Here is a 20919-nt window from a genome sequence, read left to right as displayed (position 1 = left end):
GATTTCGATTCTAGGTTGCGTTCATTAGATGGAGTGCTGACCGCTGTGGAAGCCTCATGAGATCCCAGTCTTTGAAAATTCAACCACTTGCCTTTAAAGCACGATTACGCAGCAAAAGTACAAACAACTGATCTTCAGGACCGTAGCTGCTAGTCTGACATGGCTGTGCATAGCACAGATGAATCCCCTGATGAAAACGAGAAAACATTTAAGGCTAAAGTGGTTTTAGACGTATGTGCAACAAAACTGGGCATCTGGTGCATGGAAATCGCTCATGTTCACCGTCTCGGGTGCACCAGAACATGCAGGCCAATCACCACTTACTTGCAACATTTTACTGAAAACAAACAAGTGTCCTAAGGTTGGTGAGTTGGTGCATGACGAAATGAACAACGCCGCAACAAAGACACTAACAAGAAAGAGACGCCACATGGTGTCCCTTTCTTGTTAGTGTCTTTGTTGCACTGCCGATCCTTTCAAACAAGTGTTGCAAAATGCAAGCCAGCTCAAAGGCACTTGCTTTTAATAGCATCTGCAGAGTGATTACAGTCAGTCTACTCTGAAAAAGCACAATCTGCTTTGAGAAAGTGCCAAAATAGAATGAAATGAAAAATAAAAGATGCATCATATTGATGATGCCCCTAAGTCATCTGTTCGAATTATGTATCACTAAAAGATTGTGTCATCCTCGATGACTGGCACCTAGCTCACATAGTTCCAATCTTTTTTAATAATTGACCGAGTGTTAACAATTATCGTGTAATCTCCCTAACTATGCCCGGGCAGGACGAGGCCAGAGGAAACTCTGGTGGAGGTCCGAAGCGATTCTGACGTGCAAATCGATCGTCCGATCCGGGTACAGGGGCGAAAGACCAATCGAACCATCTAGTAGCTGGTTCCCTCCGAAGTTTCCCTCAGGATAGCTGGCGCTCGATGGGAGAGCAGTCACACCTGGTAAAGCGAATGATTAGAGGCATTGGGGTCGAAACGTCCTCAACCTATTCTCAAACTTTCAATGGGTGTACGGGAGGCCTTCTGGGTTGAGGCCTCCCGCTGCGATGAGAGTGCCAAGTGGGCCAGTTTTGGTAAGCAGAACTGGCGCTGTGGGATGAAAGTTATGGTGCATTATTACCTAAGCTAGTTATTGTGATTTTTGAAAAGAAAACAACACTCTTTCTCTCTTTCAACACAGTTTTAAAAACGGTTTATCTGCATTTACCTGGTTTATCATTACAGTTCATGATTTTGCTTCTTTGATTGATAATGCTTGAGAGCTTGATGCTTTTTAGGTTTTAGCAGAGCTCTGGCTGTGTCATAGAGACCCAGTAGGAGGCAGGACCTAAACCTGTCAAATGTGGACTGAAACAAAGGATTTTTTTTGTTTGTTTGCTCCAAGCCAAAGCGGAGACTGACCACTCAAGGCAACGCAGCTCCTGCCCTCCATTTCTTTCCACCACCCCCATGGTCTAGAGAGAAAGCTGCTAAAGTGTCTTTGACAGCAAGATCACCTTTAAACTCGGGGATACTGATTTTTTGACAGCACTTATCAAATGGATTATCACTTATCTTTTAAAGCAACAAACCGTTCGCTAATGCAAAATGGACAAAGAGAATGAATTGTGGATAATCCACGTGTGTCACTGTGTGCTGCGTGTCACGTGACGCAATTGTTACTACTCTGAGCGACCCTGAGCGGGTACTGCTGATTGCTTCGCTCTCAGGTCATGAACCAGATGGAAAAGGCCAGCACCTTACGCATTTGGATGCGGAATTTGTTTTTTCAGCCATGGTGCGCAGCTACTGCTTCGGTCCCAGCATGAGGTTGCCTAATGCTTGCTTAAGAACGTAATGTTGAGCACTTTTTATGTGTTGACATGCCGCTCTGGCTACAAAGGTACGACTAGCAAATGTCAAACTGTTTCCCTGCCCTAGTGAAACAGAGCTGCGGAGGAAAACAAACCATACAACACAGCAGAAGCAAAGGTTGCAGCTACGCATTTGTCAGTACAGCCAAATATGCTCCTTAAAGGTTTACTTTTTAAAATTATTTTTAGAATTTATCTAAGTTCAGGATGCGAACTACACCCTCGCTCTCGACCAGCACATTCGCCAACTGCCACAGCACCTGTTAGCACGAACATGCCCTGTTTCTGGAGTTTCTGCTCACATGAACTCTGATGCTGTTGTATTACAGCCCAGCTAAAATGAGGGAACAAAAACATTTCATGCGAGGAAGTCGAAATACTGCCGCACTTTATTTTCACTGCGGTGAGCAGGAATGGCTGCATGAAATACCCTTTGTCAAGTGTGATGCTGAGAGCATATTGCAAAGTAAAAGGCAGAGGGACAGCAGCACCCACCGTGGCTGGTGACTCGTGCTCGGCGTCCCAGGTTCTCCTCCTCCATCAGCGTGCACTGGTACTCCTCCTGGATGTCCCGCAAGAACTGGGAGGAGAAGCAACATCACCATCACAGCACCCTTTCCTGTCCATCTATCTCCACCTCCCTGCTTTCCCTTACCTTTGGCTTGATCACCAGCTCGCCGAGCACCGTGAAGAGGCGTGCAAATCCCACCGGCGTGCAGACTGCACAAACATATCCAGAAAACATGAGCCCAGCTGTCTGGTGCAGTGCACATCGCCATTCCCAACAAGTTGTCTCTTGTCTCTTCAGGATGTTTTTCCTTACTACCCTTTCCACCCTAAGCTGCTTTACTATAGTACTTCATCCTTTTGTTATTTTTGCTTATTTCTTTCCATGTACAGGTGTAGTCAAAAGCTCCCAGGCCACACGGTCTTCTGAGCAGTATGGTCAGGCAGCTACAACGAGCCCAAACCTCAAAATATCTGTGAAAGGTAGAAGAAGCATTATTCTAGTCTCCGAGATAATTGATAGCTTTAATGGGATCTCAAGTGCCAGAATATGCCGAACAGAAGCAATACCTATGGCCTGGAAACTTGTGACTATCCCTATACATGTTTTCTGCACTTTAAGAAAGTTTCCCCACGCAACGCCCAAAAGCACACTTAAGGCAAATGCGGCCTAATGCCACGAATAAGTCCCCCCTCAAGGTCGCAGCCCTCACTGGCCTAAACGAAAGCAGACATGAAATACAAGCTGACAACTGCAGTTACATTTATGTAGTCTCCAAGCAGATGCTATCAAGCCAGGCATGAAACTTGAAGCAAAATTCGGCAGACAAAGTTCAGAGTCCTCACATGTGAGAACTGAAAGCATTGCATTACTTTTAGGGGTCTGTGAATACTCGAAATTTTGAACATCAATCAAATATGTTTGTTATTCGATTTGGATTTGAAAAACTCACATTTGGAATTTTTCAAATATTCAAACATTACCTAATACACAAAAATTTAAATTCACGGCAGTTTCAACGCAACACTTGACCATGTGAGCTGTGCAGTGAAGCATCCTCAAAACACAATAGGGCATCTTTGTGAAAGGGACCTTCCATCCTAAAAAAAGGGGCTTCCTGACAGTGTGCGCGAAGCAAAGCACTTAAGGCGGGGGTCCCACTCCGGCAGCGCGAATGTGCCATTTTAGGCAATGTTTGCGTGAGCATTCTGCGCGTTGTTCTTTTTCGAACATCACAATGTAGGCATCATTCGAAAGCTTAATATACTCTCTGTCAAATGATGTGCGCTGCTTTAGTGTGTCAACGTTATCAACTGCATGAGAGGTGGTTTTGCAGATGACAAATTCGCTAGCGTCGTTGATATACCCTACTTCGGATTAGTTCGCTCAAGAAACTGCTGCACTTAGAACAGTTTCCTTTGGCCTACACATAGAATGGGTACTTATATTATGAAACCTGAAGCGTAATTAGTTTTAATTTAATCAGTCTTTGATCGGCAGCCTTTTAAACATGGTAAAGTTTGGCTATTTTGGGCACGAATATCTGCGCTTTATCAACGTGCACAGCAGTAAAATTTTTACCACTTCAGGCGCACATTATAATAGTTGAGTGTACGAAGTTTCATCGAAATTTATTCGCTAGTTCGTTTTTAATTACCTTTCCAATTTGAAGATTTCCGTAATACTGCCTCACATCGCATAGCTTGACCAGAAAAACCGCTCATTCTACAGCCTAGGAATCATGCATGGCGAAACTAGAATAGTCGTTATTTGTGAACCCTGATCGCAAATTGCGCTTTATACAATTAGCACGATTATACTGAGCCTTCAAATATAATCAATTTTTCGTACACGACATTCAATGGAGAAGGCCGTCATACTCAACAACGTGAGCCTTGTTTGAGTTGGCTTTTTTTTAATATTGTATTACTGTAAAATAAAGTTAAAATAAGAAGCACAAACCATGGTGATAATTAGTATTTGCACCTGTATTCGGTCATTAAAGGTTTTTCACTGCTAGCGCCATCTAGGTAAAAGCAGCAAAAGTGTGAGTTCATTCAATTGCCAGGAGAGGCGCGCGTGACTACACTCCTTCAAAGTACTGAAGCTAGTCAAGAAACCTAAAAGTCAGCTTCTCTGCAGTGCAAAAACCCCTTCACCATGGCGGCCAAACCTGTTTTGGGGGCACAAAACAGGTGCAGTGCAGGAGACGTCTCTTGTGGTAATAATGGCCACGTACATTTCCTGCACCCCTCTTCTTCTTGTCGCAATTATGGGATTAAGAACCCCTCCGTTTGTGAGTGCCATTCATAACACCTCCCCTGCCCCTACCTCCTCCAGGCTCTCAATAGTGAAGGAATTCTGCTCAACACGTTCGCGCATGACATCAGGCTGGACATAGAAGTATTCTGCGCTGCACCCAACTTCTGCCCTCAAAACAGGTTTGGCTGCCATGGTGAAGGGGTTTTGCTCTGCTGACTTCTAGGTTTCAGCAACCCACCTATACTACTTTTGTGCTGTGAAGTGTCTTGCTTGTTGCTATTTGCATTGCTGTTTGTGAGGCGAGTGTCACACTTTTCAAAAATTCATTGCCTGTCGAAACAACTTCTTTCTGCAGCAGATCCGGTTTCAAACAGCCCATAGAGGAAGAATTTCGACAACTCTCTCACCTGATGCAGAGGCTACAATTCATGATATAGAGGAAAGCAGGGAGTGTCAGTGGAGTGAAAGGAATGAATGGATACCTGGAGGCACCACTCGATTGAGAACGTGGTGCGAGACACCGCTGGTTCCTAGCACAAGGAGACGCATCTACTCAAAGTGGAAACACAAACAGTTCATTAGGGAAGGACCACGGAGTGAAAGCTTTTTTTAGGTGACAAGACATGACACGCACACTACGTGCGTGCACATGTTTTGCGCGCATACACTGTGGTTTATGCGGGGGCTATTCGCTCGCACGAAGAGCCTGCACATGGTCACCGCATCACCCTTTGCACCCCTGCATTGTGTGCGAACAGTGGACGCTCGCCTGCAGTGCTAAGCCGCTAACCTTCACGCCCAATCGCTGAGGGGCTTTGCGCTATTTTTGTGCTTTTCTGAATATTCTTCTGGCCCTGTACTTTTCCCTCACGCATTCGTATTTCACCAGGCGCTTCAGGCTCGGATAGCAAGTGACACGGCTAGCAAAATCCAAACAGAATGCGCAGAATCTTCCGGTAAATTTACATGTATCGGGCTTGCTTTTCGGCTGGCGACAAAAGTGCAAATTTATCAAAATTAAGACATGCCTTGACAGATTGCAGGTTGCTTGGACGAGGTTCTTCATCCGTGCGCGCAGTTGGTCCAGTGGTATTTCTCGCAAAATGTAGACATTATGTGTTTGACAGCGAGTGCTACGGATATCGCCACGTTATGCTGCATGGTGTGCTGGCAAAATGCTCGCACATGACATCACGATACGCCAGCTGGCATACCACGCGTATGATCCACCGTTTAGATGCTATGTGCGTCATGCGACTCTCAAATATTGGTCGAAAAAGGAATAGGACAGTAGACCAAAATAAATAGTTTCGGCCGGCGGTATCGACTGGTTGTCTCCTTCACATCTCCGTTGGTGCGTGCTCTGTTCCCTAGAGCTTTCAGTGGCACACGTGTGCTTAGGTGCAGCTGTCCTCTCGGAAAGCACCGTTTTGAATGTAGCTTCGCAGCCGCTACAAGAAATACAACTGCAAAAGGACGACGTCGCATACGGAGTACAGATGAAAAAAAAAAAGAAACGAAGGAATTCGACGCTGCTGAACCGAATGTCGAGCGTTAGCTGAAATGAGAATGTACACTGTTTTGGTTCAGTGCTTTTCATGCTTATAAACATTACAAATATGTGCTCATAGATAATCAAAAACCAGACGTCATCACCGATAATCACCGTAATGAAACGTAACAGCCGTTGTACGTCTGTCTAATTGTATTTGGTCACTTACGAAGCGTGTATGGACATCTTCGCAAAGGTGGGACAGTTCACCACACTACGCTGCGTGGAAAGAGAGAAGTTTCGACTGCAGACAGCGTAACATAAACAAAGTGATGCCGAGAGGGCAGCTGGGCCCATTTCACTGTGACAAGAGAAAAGTGCTTGCCTACATGTAAACCGAATTACCGGATTCCTTCGGCGCACACGCAGTGGCATTAGTGGGGCCAAGTAGGGCTAATGCGCGTGCACAGCCGGCACTCTCTACTTCTCTGTGCGTCTACGCTATGCTCAAAATAGTAAGCCTCGAAGCCGTGGATTCATGTTTCAAGGCCAGGGGTCTGTTTTATTATTATTATTATTATTATTATTATTATTATTATTATTATTATTATTATTATTATTATTATTATTATGCAATGCAATGCAATGCACCGTAAACGCTTTCGCGGACATTTAGTGCATGTGGTGGGTTGACGGAATGAAGCGCGTGTCTGTATCGGGCGGTCGTGCAGAACAGAGTACTGATATCCATCGCGGCACACGCACATCGCCACTGTTTTTAGACTGCCACAATGAAAAAAAATCGAATGTATTTATTAGCACAATGACAGCCTCCCTTTACAAGCGCACATGGTCATCCCCGATTAGTCATCGCAGTGAAATTCCAAGCTTTTTGGGTGTTTCTTGCACCTCATTCCGGTTTTGTACCGGAAAAAAAAAAAGTAAATAAACGTCGTGTTTGGTTTTGACATAGGACATCGTTTTCTTCACACCTTCGAACACGTCAGTTAGTTTTAGTAAAGTAAGTAGAGGAGGCTCAGAATTTTTGCCTCCGAATGGCTGAATATCGATTGACACCACCGAAATGAAATATGCGACGATGTGTGGAGCGGAAATCACATGACAGTCTGATTCGGCGCGCAGTTTTGACGTCGAGGTCACCAGCGGCATTTTTCTTTTTTTACTGAAAGCATTTCCGATAACAAACATGCAAAGCAGTAAAAGAAAATAAAACGAAAGACTAACGCTAGTTGTAATCCTTACTGCTTAGCATCAAGGAGCCACGTGGTCTTACTCAAAAAGATTCAGAAATATAAGCATAGTAGCACAGCTAGCAGTGCGAAAGCAATTCCAAGCAAACACGCAGAAGACACGCAGCAATATCTACCAAGGCATGCAGTTGTTGCTTCCCTCAGGAGATAGAAGCCTGAGTCTTGCACGAAGGTGCATTCACGAACTGGGCTGAACCTGTTCAATCCGTTTCGAAATGATTTTCGATAACAATACCACGTCAATTCGATGTAGACAGCTGTATGTCGAGACCTTGCGGTGAAACCCACAGTTGACCGCGCCGAGTTATCGCTATAGCTTCGTTCCCACGTGTAGCGAACATCACCCATTTTTGCTGTGCACAGATAACAAATGGCGACCACGCCTTGCAGACAACTTTTTTTTTTTTTTTTTTTTTAGTGATAGGAAAACAAATTTCCACTCCTTTGCAATGATAAAATCGGAAATAAATGGGAGGGAATGGAAACATAATGTCCAAAAAACAAAATGACTTGAAACAGCATCGCCGCAGAAGAAACTGCATAAATATTCGCAGCATCTGCCATTTTCTTGGTTTAGAGAAATTGCTTCAAGGGTCTATCAACTTGCATCTTGAGCGTTCGCGAGCATACTTCAGCCGACTGATTGGAAAGTCATTCTAAGGAGTTCTTGTGTGGACAAAAAAAGGAGGATAAGGGTTAGGTGCAACAAGGGGCCCTGAACCAGCTCTGCCATTGTTCAACTCTAATCCTGCTGAAACGCTGCATGGCATAGTGAAACAACAAAACATTGGGGTGAGGTCAACGAATTGCCACCATGATTTATCTCATGATAGAGGAAGAGAGAAGGACAGGGACTGGTCATTTTGGGCAAGGGCTAAAAATATACAGGCACGAGGGACAGGCAAAGCGCTTTGTCCCATGTCTCTCGACCATCCCTGCCTCTTTTTTGCACTTTGTCAAAATGAGCAAACTCCACCAACTAGCCCAAGAAACAGCATTGCAGAGAGACAGTGTGCCTAAAGCTCATAGCCGCTTTTTGTAAGCCTACAAAAGCTAGTAAATTCAGACTAGATTGACCAAAATTGACCAAAATAATCTGGGCATGCACTGGGAAAATGTTTTGTATAACATGAAAATGAATACATTCCGATGCCTGTGCTGCTTAGCATTCGTCAAGTTTTTTCTCTCAGTGTGGCTATTGAAGAAAGTATAAAGGCATACCACTACCCCAAATTACATCCAAAATTGCGTCATGTTGGGGGTAGAAGTGGCGTGGGGTGAAGGGAACTACTGGAATACATAAGCCCCGACTCCAAACACACATGCGTCATGCACTGCCGCGCTAACGTCGTCGCACGCGTCAGCCAAAGCCGGTCTGCGCATGCGTGCATCGCGAGCTCTGATGCTGTGATCTGTCCCTGCCAGATATCTGGCGCGTGCTACACGCGTCGAAAACTAGCGAGGGGTTGGGACCGCGCGGCTGTCCCCTACTCCGTTCTTCTCGTCCTGAAGTCCACTTAGCTCCCCCTGCTTCTTTTCTTCACAGAATAGTTTTCTTCACGGTTTTCAAATTTTCTCAGTCCGCGCGAGAGGGTGAGCGAGCCAGCACCACGAACATGCAGGTGCATTCCCCTTTTGCGACGCCTGCCGTGACGGCGGCGTTGACGTCGCGGCGCATGGAAAGTGCTTTGGAGTACCCGCTTTATTTATGGCAGTTACGAGGGTTTACCTACAGAAGGAATGTGAGGATTGACAGCCATGTTTGTCAGTTCTTCGATTTTCCGTACTGTTTCCTCGGGCTGTTTTTCTTTTTTCCATCAATGATGAAACAAACCCTTCACACATTCGTGGGGACAATGTTTGCGAACGGTGTAGGTTCGCCAGTACTTGTCTAAATGGGGCGATCCCCCCCCCCCTTCTTCATTGGAACCGCAGACGAACCAAAAAGGGCATCTTATTGTACGATCCCCAGACATGTCAAAAGAATTCCGGGGCTGGCAAATTTCAAATTATGAAATCATTGTCAAGAAACACATGTGCTAGTTGCAAAGCGGCGCATATTTAGATAACTGCTCGTGATGTCGCACTTTTCTGGTCGTCTTATTGCTCAGAATATGTTTATTTATTTATTTTATTTACATTACCCCTCAGGGAGGCATTACATATATTTTGAATATATTTCAGAAATATGTTGCACTCACGCTCTCGAGTGCTGCTAGTATGGCAGTCCGCTTTCTCAACGCACCTTATAGCTAAAAATGTCGCAACAAGAGCGCAGACTGACTTGAAACTAGAGCTCGCGGTAGTTATTGTAGCTGGAGGACCATTACCAATGTACGCTTACTACCAGCGCTGGTGCATTCGCCTTCAGCCCACCTGCTCATGTTGCTGTATATAGCACAAGGAGCTCAATCTAAAACATCAATCTATTGGTTGTGTCGTCTTCTGACCTTGTGCTCCCGTCCACGTTCCGCGCTGTCACCTCAAGATGCATAAGCAACACGCCCAAGCTGCTATTCTAAATAAAAACAAAAATGGGGGAGGGGGAGGGGCGGTTAGCTTACCGTCAACACTATATAGCCTCGTGTGTTTCAATGGAAATGCCTCCACCCCCCCCCCCACCCCCACCAGGGAAAAAAGAAAGCGGTCAGCGCGTTATGAAAAGGAAAGTACGCACACCCACATATATCAGCGCGCGCGTTTTTTTTTTCTACTTTTATTACAACAGAAAAATTACCGACGATTACGTTACTTCCTAATGCGAAATTTGAGCATATCTCATTGGCTGTTCCAGCTTTTCGATAGATTGAGGCAAAGACAACTTTTTTATTTTATTTTTCACACGTATTTCTTCAAGAAACACTCCACTAACAGTTCTTGACTGTCATGAAGGAAGCTTTGTGGATCAGGAGTTCGCGTAATGCAGCGTATGGACCTGTAGGAGCGTTGCGCAGCGAAGAGATAGCAGCGACTGACTGATGCCGCTGACGCCGCTAGCGAGTCAAGTCAACGTGGCTCTGCGTTTCGGCTTAGGATGTATGCACCGCGATCCACTTACACCGGAAAACACCGTCGCCGCCACAAAGGAAAAAGGTAGGGGGGGGGGGGGGGGGACACGCAGCGGCGAATGGAGGCAGGAGCGTGCGCTGCCCTGGCTGCGGAGCTGGTTACGAGGGACAACGCAGACGGCGACGCTAAACGCAGGAACGGGCGCCAAAGAGCTGGGCTCTAAAAAAAAAAAAAGAAAGCTGTTCAGCACGCCAAATGGCCACATCAGGGCAGCGCGAGGATGTACATGTCCGGACAAATTCTAGGGGCAGTAAGTAACCGAAGGGCGTCTTGCATTATTCTTTTGTTGCACATACAACCACAGAAACGAATCCTTTCACTCCAAAGAATGCCTCAGTGGCAGCCAGTTATGCATTTTACCGTGGTTAGCACGAGTGATTGCCGTTCTATTCTTGTTATGAAAGCAGGTGATGCTGGTAGTGAATAAATAAATAAGTAAATAAATATATAGAAAGTACACTGGATTCGCAAAGCAGCAAAGACGTACATCTAACCAATGAAGAGTACAGAGGAGATTCAAAGGGGAAGGGTCGAGAAGGAGCGGTCTAACGCGCTTGCGAAACTAACCCGCTTCTACTGGCGACGTTGCCTCATAACTGTCTGCTACCCTCCACTCTCCAATTCATTTCCCCCAAAATTTAGCCTGAATGCATTGCGGCAGCTGCGTGGTGCTTACCCTTTTGGTAGGTATTTCACACCTATTTCGCAATGCCGACTGTCCTCTCTAAGGTAAAATGAAATTGGCCATCGCCCTTTTCTCAGCTCATTAGGTTACCAACGTCAGTTTCTATGGTTAGAAAAGCCCGAACTAAAAAAAAAAAGAAAAAAGAAAATGATTACTGTTGATTGAAACCGACTTTATTGCAATTTTATTATGTGCAATAACGTTTGATAAAAGTAGCTCTGCACCAGAGAGCTCGCAAGAATATCCTACTATAAATGCCATAACTTCAAAAGCGATAACAGCTCAAAAGATGGGTATCAAAGGAAAGACAATACAGGTGTCGATTTCAGCCAGAGTTCATGACGAAACCACCAAAGATGTATACTTCGTCTCACAAAATGTTTTTAGTACTGTGAAAGGCCTGGGCGCCATGGACCAAGAGCACTTGGACACTTGCGCGCGAGCGAGGCAAACGCGTTTCCCTTTTTGTTTTTGTACTTTGTAACTAATGTACAAAGCTCCCCCTGTAATTTCTTGTTATAGCTCCCCTCTGCACTTCCCCTCGCTTTCCTCTCCCCATCATTTTGCTTTCCCGCCGGCTGCAGCTTGGGCGCTTCAGATTTTAGATAGCAGTTGAAGTGGCCGGCAGCACTCTTTTCCTTCCTTTTGTTTGAATAACCACTATCCACACCACCTATAATAGGCAATTGTGCTCCCACTGTCGCCCTTGCCGATTCGAGGGGTGCGTCGGAGCACAATTACCTATTACAGTGCGCATTTGAATGGGCCAGGGAGCCCCTGCCTTTAGCAGTGGTGCAAATCTTTTGTGAGTCAAAGTATAGTATACAAAGGCCACATAAATATCTTCCATCATATCGCACCTTTCCATTTTTGGTATACACTTGAGCTATCCTGAACATATATCGACTATGTATCATCAACTCGCTCAAGCTTCCACTCTGTCCAGAACAGTGAACAACAAAACGAGGTGGTACTTTTCATTTACGTTACGCACATTCGGTCATGGCCGAATCGAGCGGCGGCGGTCCGCGTCGCCGCTCAAGTTCAGCCGTGGTAAGGCAAGCTAGCACCCCGCAGTCCTGCTATCCGCAGTAGTCAAGCTAAGAACAGGTGAACGCTTCCCCCTGCGCACGGCTGGGAGAAGAATGGGGCTTTGAAAACCCACCCTCCAACAAAAGAAAGCTTCTCTACAAAGCAATGGTTGGGCCCCTCGGCCAACTGGGCGCAAGGCCGATAGGCACTTTCTCAGTCCTGAATCAGTGGCGTAGCCTGGTGGCAGAATTTGAACTAATTCCAAGATGGCCACCGTGGGACCCCCGCCTTAACCAAACCGGAAGAAAACGCCGTTCTCACTTCAGTTTCATCTGCAATGAAAACAGCCCTCGTGCAGCTATTCATCAGATAAATTACTGTGATGCTAACGATTTTCAGCAGCTTTTTACAGGCCCATTTGATAATTAAAGCTTTCAATTCACTCGGAAATTTTTTTCTTTTTTTCTACTCCCTTCAATGCTGAATTAATGAAAGCTTACTGTGTTCAGCAACAACAAGAATTTAGATAGCTCTACCCGTTTTCATACAGGCCCTTCCTGTACAAAAAGTTGGCATACCGAATCCTGTATAAAATTTATGCTTGATTTTTTGGTACAGTATAAACTTCTGTGCAATTCTAGTAATTTTATTTGAAAATACCATGTGATTTCTGAACCAGACGAAATGAATAATGCCATTTTTTAATTTTCCATTTCTTTTTTCACTGAACAGATATTAGACATTCGAAGGCGTCTGAAGCATTTCTTCCCGATATTTGCATTCGATCCATATTAAAACATTTCACACCCTTAGTCACTTTGTAAAGTGCCGAGTCATGCTATGTTGCACAGTGATTATGGGTCATGAGTCATCAATATGCATGCTTGCCCAGACTCTGCACTTTATATTATGTCACGTTGTAAAGTGCCGAGTCAAGCTACAGCTGGCTAATAAAGGCCTGGCCACATCACCTGCCAACTACAGTAGAACCCCTTTATAGTAAAATCATTGGGACCGGGAAAAATCCTTACTATATCACTTGTTGGTGATCGCATGGTCCTGAAGATGCTGTCTTGTTGCTTAATGAAAAAAAAAAAAAAAAACACTCCAAGATACCTTCTATCTCTCACTTATCTCTTCGTGCCATTTTCTTTTTCCAGTTACAGTAAAAGCTCGTTAATTCGAACTTCACGAAACCGGGAAAAAATTTCGAATTACCCGATGTTCGAATTATCGAATGGCCTCGAAAAAACTGTCAAGAACCACTTGCATTGCGGTAAGTTAACCGTATTTACTCGCATAATGAACCAGCTCGCATAATGAATTCACCCACCACCAATTCTTGCCCAAGGATTTTAAAACAAAACAAAAAAAGAAGACGTCAGTAGTTAGCGCATCCCTCCGTTTCGCTTCGTTTCACACTAGGAGTGCGCGTGCATTGAGGCACCCTATTTCACACCGTCACGTCACAGTCCACAATGCATTTCTTGGCAGTGCGCTAAGATGCTACACAGCGATAACATCACGGTGTGTTTACCTTTTCAAGTTGGCTGTAACAGGGGGGAAAGAGCGAACTTGGCTGAGTGCTAGCGCTTGTCCTGTTGTCAAGCTTTGTCTTCAGTATGTTCGCTTTATCATGCCATGGGCGATTGGGGTGGGCACCGTCTACTGGCACTCAATTATTGGAATGCGCGAGAGCAGCAGAGGGCTTTTGAAGGGAACGACGCTAAAAGCCGGCGTCATGATCGCGGCTGACTGCGTGCTATCGTTGACGGCTGATGGAAAAAAAGGTTTTCTGCCGTAACACTTAGCATGCGCCCGTCCGACGTTATAGCTTTTCATTAGCGTTGGCTGGAATCGCGCCGACAGTGCTTATCCGTATTTCCGAATAAACAAGGTTCGAATTAACGAGCATTTAGTTACGAGTTTCTGAGGTTGCGCGGAAGAGAGAGCAGGCAGCCGCGGCCGCCTGCCCCTACCCTCCAGCTGCCAGCTGCCGAGCCAGTCATGACGCCAATTAGGCTTTACCGACTCTATCATGGTTTCACATGCTTTCATTTTTTATCCCCGTTTTGGACGTGCACAGCCTCTAACTATGCCAGTCTTTCGAGGAGGTGTCTTTTTTTTTTTTTTGCCCACGTGTTGAGCTGCCCAGACGCGAAGGCCCGTAGTTCAAATTATCTGTAGGAGAACAGAGTCATATTCGAATTAACAGGCTTTTTTGTACACAGATATCTATGGAGCTTGGCCGGACCAAGTGTGCAGTTCGAATTATCCAAAAATTCGAATTAACGAGGTTCGAATTAACGAGCTTTCACTGTATGAGATTTTTTAGATCTGTGGAAGTACCTTTTACGCATACTGCATTTAACGTGGCATTACCTTCCACTGTTTGTCTTCTAAAAAGCAGCGCCTCCAGTTCTTGCCACCACTGCCTCATGCTTCGTACTGCACAGTGCTGCGAATGATCGGCTGTTTCTTCCCTTCCCTATTTCTCGTTGTACTTCTTTATTTTCTGAACTGACCGCGCCGCCTTCTTTCTGTTTGTAGACAGCTTTATTTTTTTCTTACACGCTGCATGCTTTCCTCCCGACTCCAAGGCTTACGTAAATTTGGCTTCTCCTAAGCACTGCTAAGTCTCGTGGTAAGACCATTTAAGTGAACGCTTGGTGGTGTTATTTTTTAAAATTAATTTGCCTAGCGATCCTAGGCAGCGCACATGCGGCGATGTCATTTCATGGAAAGTCATTGCCACGGCCAGAAGAACTTTACTATAACCAATTTTTACCAAAACTTTATTGACTATAAAAGGAGAAAAATGTACAGTCGTCTATGGAAGATGAGCTGGCACTTCATTTTCACTTTACTATATCAGAGTTTACTATATCGTGCTTCTACTATACCACTTACCAGAGGCATGATTTTCTGAGACAGTAAGGATTCAAATGGGGGGTGCAAAAGCCTGTGCGTTTGATTTGTTCTTCACACTTCAATATGAAACGAGCTGGTTGGCAGTTCATTCCCAACTCGGCCATTCCATCTGGCCTCGTGATATCACACAACCTGCCAACCAATCAGCATATGGCCATGTCCCCTGCCAACTACCATTAGACATGTTTGTGACTTTCCTACCATGGATGCCGGTTAACTGCTCATGGGGATGAATAGGCTTTCACCCCAATCTACACGGAATGATGCAATTACAAGGCCAGGAGTCAAAGATGAATGGAAATAAAAGTTCATAAAAAAAAATGCCACCCCATCTTGCCTTCCACCCTTTATGTGTGGCCTGACTGACTTGTGCCAAAGCAGCCCTCCAGCAGTTTCAGATTTCAGTCTGACAAGTGCCACAGGTATCACCCAACATCATATACCAATGCCCCAGAAACCGACTCGCACACAAATCAAGGTCATTTCATGTAACTACTTGCATCCTGCTGGAAATGGGCACTGGCAAAGGGCATCTACTGCCCATGACAGGCCAAAGCTACTGAGCAGCTGTCATAGCACAGGAGAGAGAGGAGTGAAACAGTCAAAGGGATTGTGCACAAAGCAGTGACAAGGACAACAAAGTCGCATGTGCATTAAGACAACTAGAGAATCCACATATGCCCATCTAAGAATTCTTTATTTCCTTGATACTGATAAAGATAGAGATTTAATGCAGTTGTCATCCCTTATGGCGAGCACAGAAAAGAGATTGAATTCTTATATGGGCACATCCAGACTTATCAGCGGTCTAATGCACACATGTGACCTTGTTGTTATGCTTATTGCAGCCTTGTGCACGATTCCTTTGTGTCTGCTCATAGTTATGTTGAAGGCCCATACAAGTCCCCTGTTCTCATGAAATAAATCGGTTGGAAGTTCAGTGCTCTGTGTGTGTATGCTTCTTTCTTTTTTTCATCCTGCCTTCTTTGTAGAGTTTCGAATTTGCCGAATCTATAGTTCACTAGCCCAACTTCATGTCTTACTCCAACCTGGAATAATATCAACTTTCTTTGCCTGCCCTTGAGCTTTTACTGTACTCGTATGACCCCCAAAACCAGATGCAACCAGAGGGGTTGCACGGTGACCAGGAAGGTAGTACTCACTCAGCAGCAGCATGACTCCAAAGCAGGACAGGCACGAGTAGAGGAAGGGCAGGTATCCTTTCCAGAGGGCAGCTGCAGACAGCAATCATAAGTACTCATTGAAATCCATCCAAGGAAATGCTTCCTCAGAAATGTGGTGGATGAAGAAAAACGTGGCCTGAAACTGGTGTGAACCCGGGAATAGGCCAAACTGATGCCAGTCAGCAAGCATTGTGCTCAAGAGCTGTGACTCAGTGGATGCTAATGAGCAGTTGCATCCGCGTTTGAAATCCTTACACGCTGCACTGATGACACTTTCTTCGCACTCATTACTGTGCACCCACTTGACTGTGCTAGCAGGCTCAACAACCAGCCGTCAGTGTACCATGGCTCCCAGGCCGACAGCAGACCGAGTCAATTTCTGTCGAGGGCCTTTAGGGACAGCTCGTTAACATCATAACTTGAAACTCTTCACAACAGACTCCACACTGCTGGCCTTTGCTTTAGCCCCGGAAAAATTTGTGCCCGCCACGCTGCACTCAACTCTAGTGCAAAAAGCTAAAACAGGTTTTGATTCACATGCAATGATGGTAAACTGGCAGCTTTCAACAACTCGGCTGTACTTTTTTTCAAGATTTTGCTACAAATCCCACCTGCTCATTTTTCACTACAGTGCTGTCAATTTTAACGATACCAGATATAACGACATATCGCTTATAACAAACAAATTCTTGGGATTCATCAATTTTCCCATAGGTCGAATGTAAAAATAAGTCAGATATAACAATCAATTATTGGCGGTAAATCGGATACAACGATAGTTTTATTGCCGCCCAGTAGATGTTTAGCACGAAAATTGGTCTGAATGTTTAGTACATACATATGCAGCGAAAACGAACTGTCGTGGAGAAATCTGCGAGCGTCATTGCGTGCGATTAAGGAATGAGCACTATCATCACTGCAATCGCTATCTGTTGCCGTGCAAAGAGTACGGCCGTATCGTCATCGCCATCGCCGTTTGCGTGTCTTTGGAAGATATGCCCACATAGAAAGCGCGACAGCTCTCAAGATGAAACAGCAGATTCATCGGTTTCAAGGTGCGAGAATTCGCACTCTACGATTTTAACGATAGGGCTGGGAATGCCCTGCAATTCATTCAGTCGTTAATTGGTTTCGTGCACGCGATAAGGACTGCCCGGCGCCGGCGTACGTGCTACTGGAAGCAATGCTCACAGCGATTTCCAAGCTTCAGCTCCTGCTCAAGCAAGCGCGAATTTCTGACTTTTTAAAATATATTTAAGTTATTTCATGGCTATTGGTGTATCCTGTAATAAAGTGTTTAGTGTTCTTTAGGATGGTTAGCATTGTTCAACCCGATTTTCAACATGCATGGGGAAATATGTGGGTGTGTGTGTTTTTTCATTGTTCCTTTTTTTTTTTTTTTTTGCCGATCCAGATATAACGATAATCGGTTATAACAATCAGATTTTCCGGTTTTCTCAATATTGTTATAAGTGGACTGCACTGTAGCAAACTGGCACAGTCAGTTCATTGAAAGCCACCTGTTACAGGAAGACACCTGTACCATGTTTACTTTGTGTTTTGTAAGCCGTTTCCACAGAAAAAAGCATTCACAGTGGCTCGTTGCAGTCTAATATTACAGCCAGGGACAAACTGAGACAGCCATATGTCCAGCAAAAAAAAAAAAAAAGGAAATGTAAAAATCTACCGACACCTCGAGAACGGTGTCAGGAATTCCAACAAGCATACACAAAATGGCAAGCAGCCCTGAGAAAAAAGCAGCGAGCAACCCCCTCAGTGAAGAATGGATCCCCAATGGCCGCACAACTCATATTATTGGCCCGACACTAGGCAGGGACACTTGGACAGGTTTCAGTAAAATGCTGGATTAAATTAGGCAATGGCCTTGGACACACTCAATTCACATAACGACTGAGGGTGTGCTGCATGTAGGGAACCCACATTCAAGTTTAGTCGTGTGACAAACTGACAATCATGTCACACTTCCAAGCACTTCTTCCATGGTGGCGAGCAGCATATAGGCTAGTGGAGAGAGGTGTGGTGGTAGCATGCGCCTTTCAACCGGAGAGTAGCAGGGACATGGCACCAATGTTTGGTGTGCGTACGCTCTCAGTGGACACCTTTGTCCGGCCAGCACTCAAGATGATTTGGTTCAGTATAGGGTTTGGTTCAGGAATGCTGGTGTCACCCATTACAGAGGATGAGATGAGGGGTGAAAAGGCTGATGGTTCAAACAGTGAAAACTGCAGCTTCGAGATTCAATATAGCTAGTTGGATGCTCAAAAATAGAAAAACAGTCAGGTAAATCTGTTGCTGGCGAGAAAAAATTCCTCGAGCATTCAGTACTGATGCAGTTACTGTACTAATCTATTGCATCATACAGCATGAAAACTTTTATAACTTGCGAGGGACAAGGTGCACAATATCCTGTTTATGCATCTCTTGGGCTTTCCACTTGTCCTGCCCCATTTTGTGAGGATTGCTTTTGCCCAAAGCTTCGCAGTATTCATTTACATGAAGGCCACTACATCGTGTTGCTTGCAATGAGCATTAGTGCCAGCTTTGTCAGCCATCTTCCATCTCAAAGGACCCATTTTTCGTGACATGATCAAGCCAGCTCTGAGATAAATCAATAAATAAGTGTGAGCAAGTGTAATCACCTTCCAAAGATTTTTTCAGCAAATAATCAGCTAGTAGTTAAATGGCACAGTGTATATTTCTGGAGCTAACATTAAGTTTGCATATCCGCCCAATAATCTGGAAGCAGGTACAAAGCAAAAATAAAGTGAAACATGTTTAAAAGTGTCCTGATCTATTTTTTGTGTGTGTGTGTTTATGCACTAGTTAATTACACAAGTGTGTCACATACACTGGTACAGCAGCACTTACACTGAACATTGCATTTACCCAGCAGGTTGTAACTGTAAAGCCGTTATTCCCATAAGGATTAAGTACAAACATGGCATGAGAACTGAAATAAAGGAGGCGACCAGTAAGCCTAGCTTTGCAAATGTTAAAGTGGAACTGCCTCGCAGCCATGTCAGCAGGTGCTATAATGGATTAAAAATGTACGTTTAACATCTTCGCAGGCTTGAAAGATGATATGCCAAGGACATAGTGAAATTTTTTTTGCATACAGTACAGTAAACTTTCATTCCTAAAAGAACACAATTACATCTTGAAGGATAAAATATCCAAGCAAACAAACCGTATACCTCATATTCAACTGCACAGAATATCAATTCAGTGTATCAAGTACTTCGTTTTGCAGTGCTATTAGAACGTTTGATATTTTGAGCATAGTACAAAATAACAGATTAATTGTACAATCATTTTTTAAATGAGAAACCCTTTTATGTTCCAGATAAAACCTGTAGCTGCAGCAGTTGGCATCATAGTACAAGAAATCCCTCTCCACTACATGCCATCTCCATGGCTCTCAGAAGTGGAGAGAAGCAACTGAAACAGCTTCGGAGCACGAAAACAGCCAGAGAGGGTCTGAGAGAAAATGGAAATTGGTTTATAGGAAAGAAAGGATGCAGTCTCTGCCATTTTTCAGTGGGAACGTGAACCATGTCACAAGAGGAGGAGGGAAAGTGGGAATGAAAGAAGAAAGTGAGTAAAATGTGCTGGAGTGGAGAGCTCTACGACAGTTTTGACGACTTGAAGACCTTTACCTTGCACCGACATCCCGCACCACATGGATGACTTTTGTGTTTTGTCTCCATCGAAATGTGGCCACCGTGGCCAGTTTCTATCCGGGTGTTCTGGCTCAGTAGCTAAGCATCCTGACCAGTGAGCCAACAGGGTGGGTACAGTAAGAGCTCGTTAATTTGGACTTCTAGGGACCGTAAAATATGTCCGAATTAACCAAATGTCCGAATTATCGAGAGAACAAAAAAAAAAAAAACATGCACGATTTTATCTCAACATACCTTTATTACTTAAAGTAATCCCGGATGCTTGTCTGCTTTCCCGCAGAAACCCGCGCGGATACTATTTTCCTCAGTCCTTCCAGGTGCTCAGCAGCGCGCATGCCATCTGCAGTGCCCCAACAAAATTCCACTAACACAACGAGGGCCTCTGCTGCTTCCTTCACAGTGCGAGGGGGCCGAGGCTGCTCCTCTCGTAGCCCCTCTTCCTCCTCCGAATCTTCGCCATGCAGTACGTCCTGGACAATTTCTTCCTCAGTTAGAGAGCCGGCTGTAGCAACGCCGTCATCAATGCTGCTGTAATCGGCGAGTGTCACCGCATCCGGCAGCACACCTCCGAAATCCGGGCAGTCATCTGCATTGTCGTCTGGCGACACTTCTGCCACTGTGTCATTGCAGGGCTCAGGCAAAACGAAGCCACTGTGTCGAAAACAGTTAGCGATGACGTGCGCAGGCGTGTTCTTCCAAACATAGGCAAGAATGTTGACCGCGCTCAGAAGATCCACGTCGTACTGCTTACCGACTTCATTGCACAGTAGCATGCGTTCCAGCCCGCGCCTGCGGTATTTAGCCTTCACGTACTGAATTATACCTTGGTCCATCGGTTGGAGGGCCGATGTAGTGTTGGGCGGCAAAAAAACAACTTCAATGTTGTTCAGTCCGGTGGCACTATGTGCACTACAGTTGT

The 20919-nt window shown here is 45.0% G+C and overlaps 1 protein-coding gene across 1 annotated transcript in view; it reads right to left on the bottom strand.

The window, feature by feature from the left end:
* The window catches only part of lili (LMBR1-like protein lilipod), a 79597-nt gene that overhangs the window by 34536 nt on the left and 24142 nt on the right, over window positions 1–20919 (bottom strand). Inside the window, exons 7-9 of the mRNA XM_084607565.1 lie at window positions 16279–16350; window positions 2521–2585; window positions 2361–2445 (exon numbers count right to left, since the gene is read on the bottom strand). Of these exons, the coding sequence (XP_084463691.1) occupies window positions 2361–2445; window positions 2521–2585; window positions 16279–16350 (222 nt within the window). The remainder of the gene's footprint in view (window positions 1–2360; window positions 2446–2520; window positions 2586–16278; window positions 16351–20919) is intronic.

The sequence above is a fragment of the Amblyomma maculatum genome, chromosome 6 (assembly GCF_055883805.1).
Source record: "Amblyomma maculatum isolate TAMU_Amacu chromosome 6, ASM5588380v1, whole genome shotgun sequence".
NCBI lineage: Eukaryota > Metazoa > Arthropoda > Arachnida > Ixodida > Ixodidae > Amblyomma > Amblyomma maculatum.
This window is presented reverse-complemented; position numbering and strand designations above follow the sequence as displayed.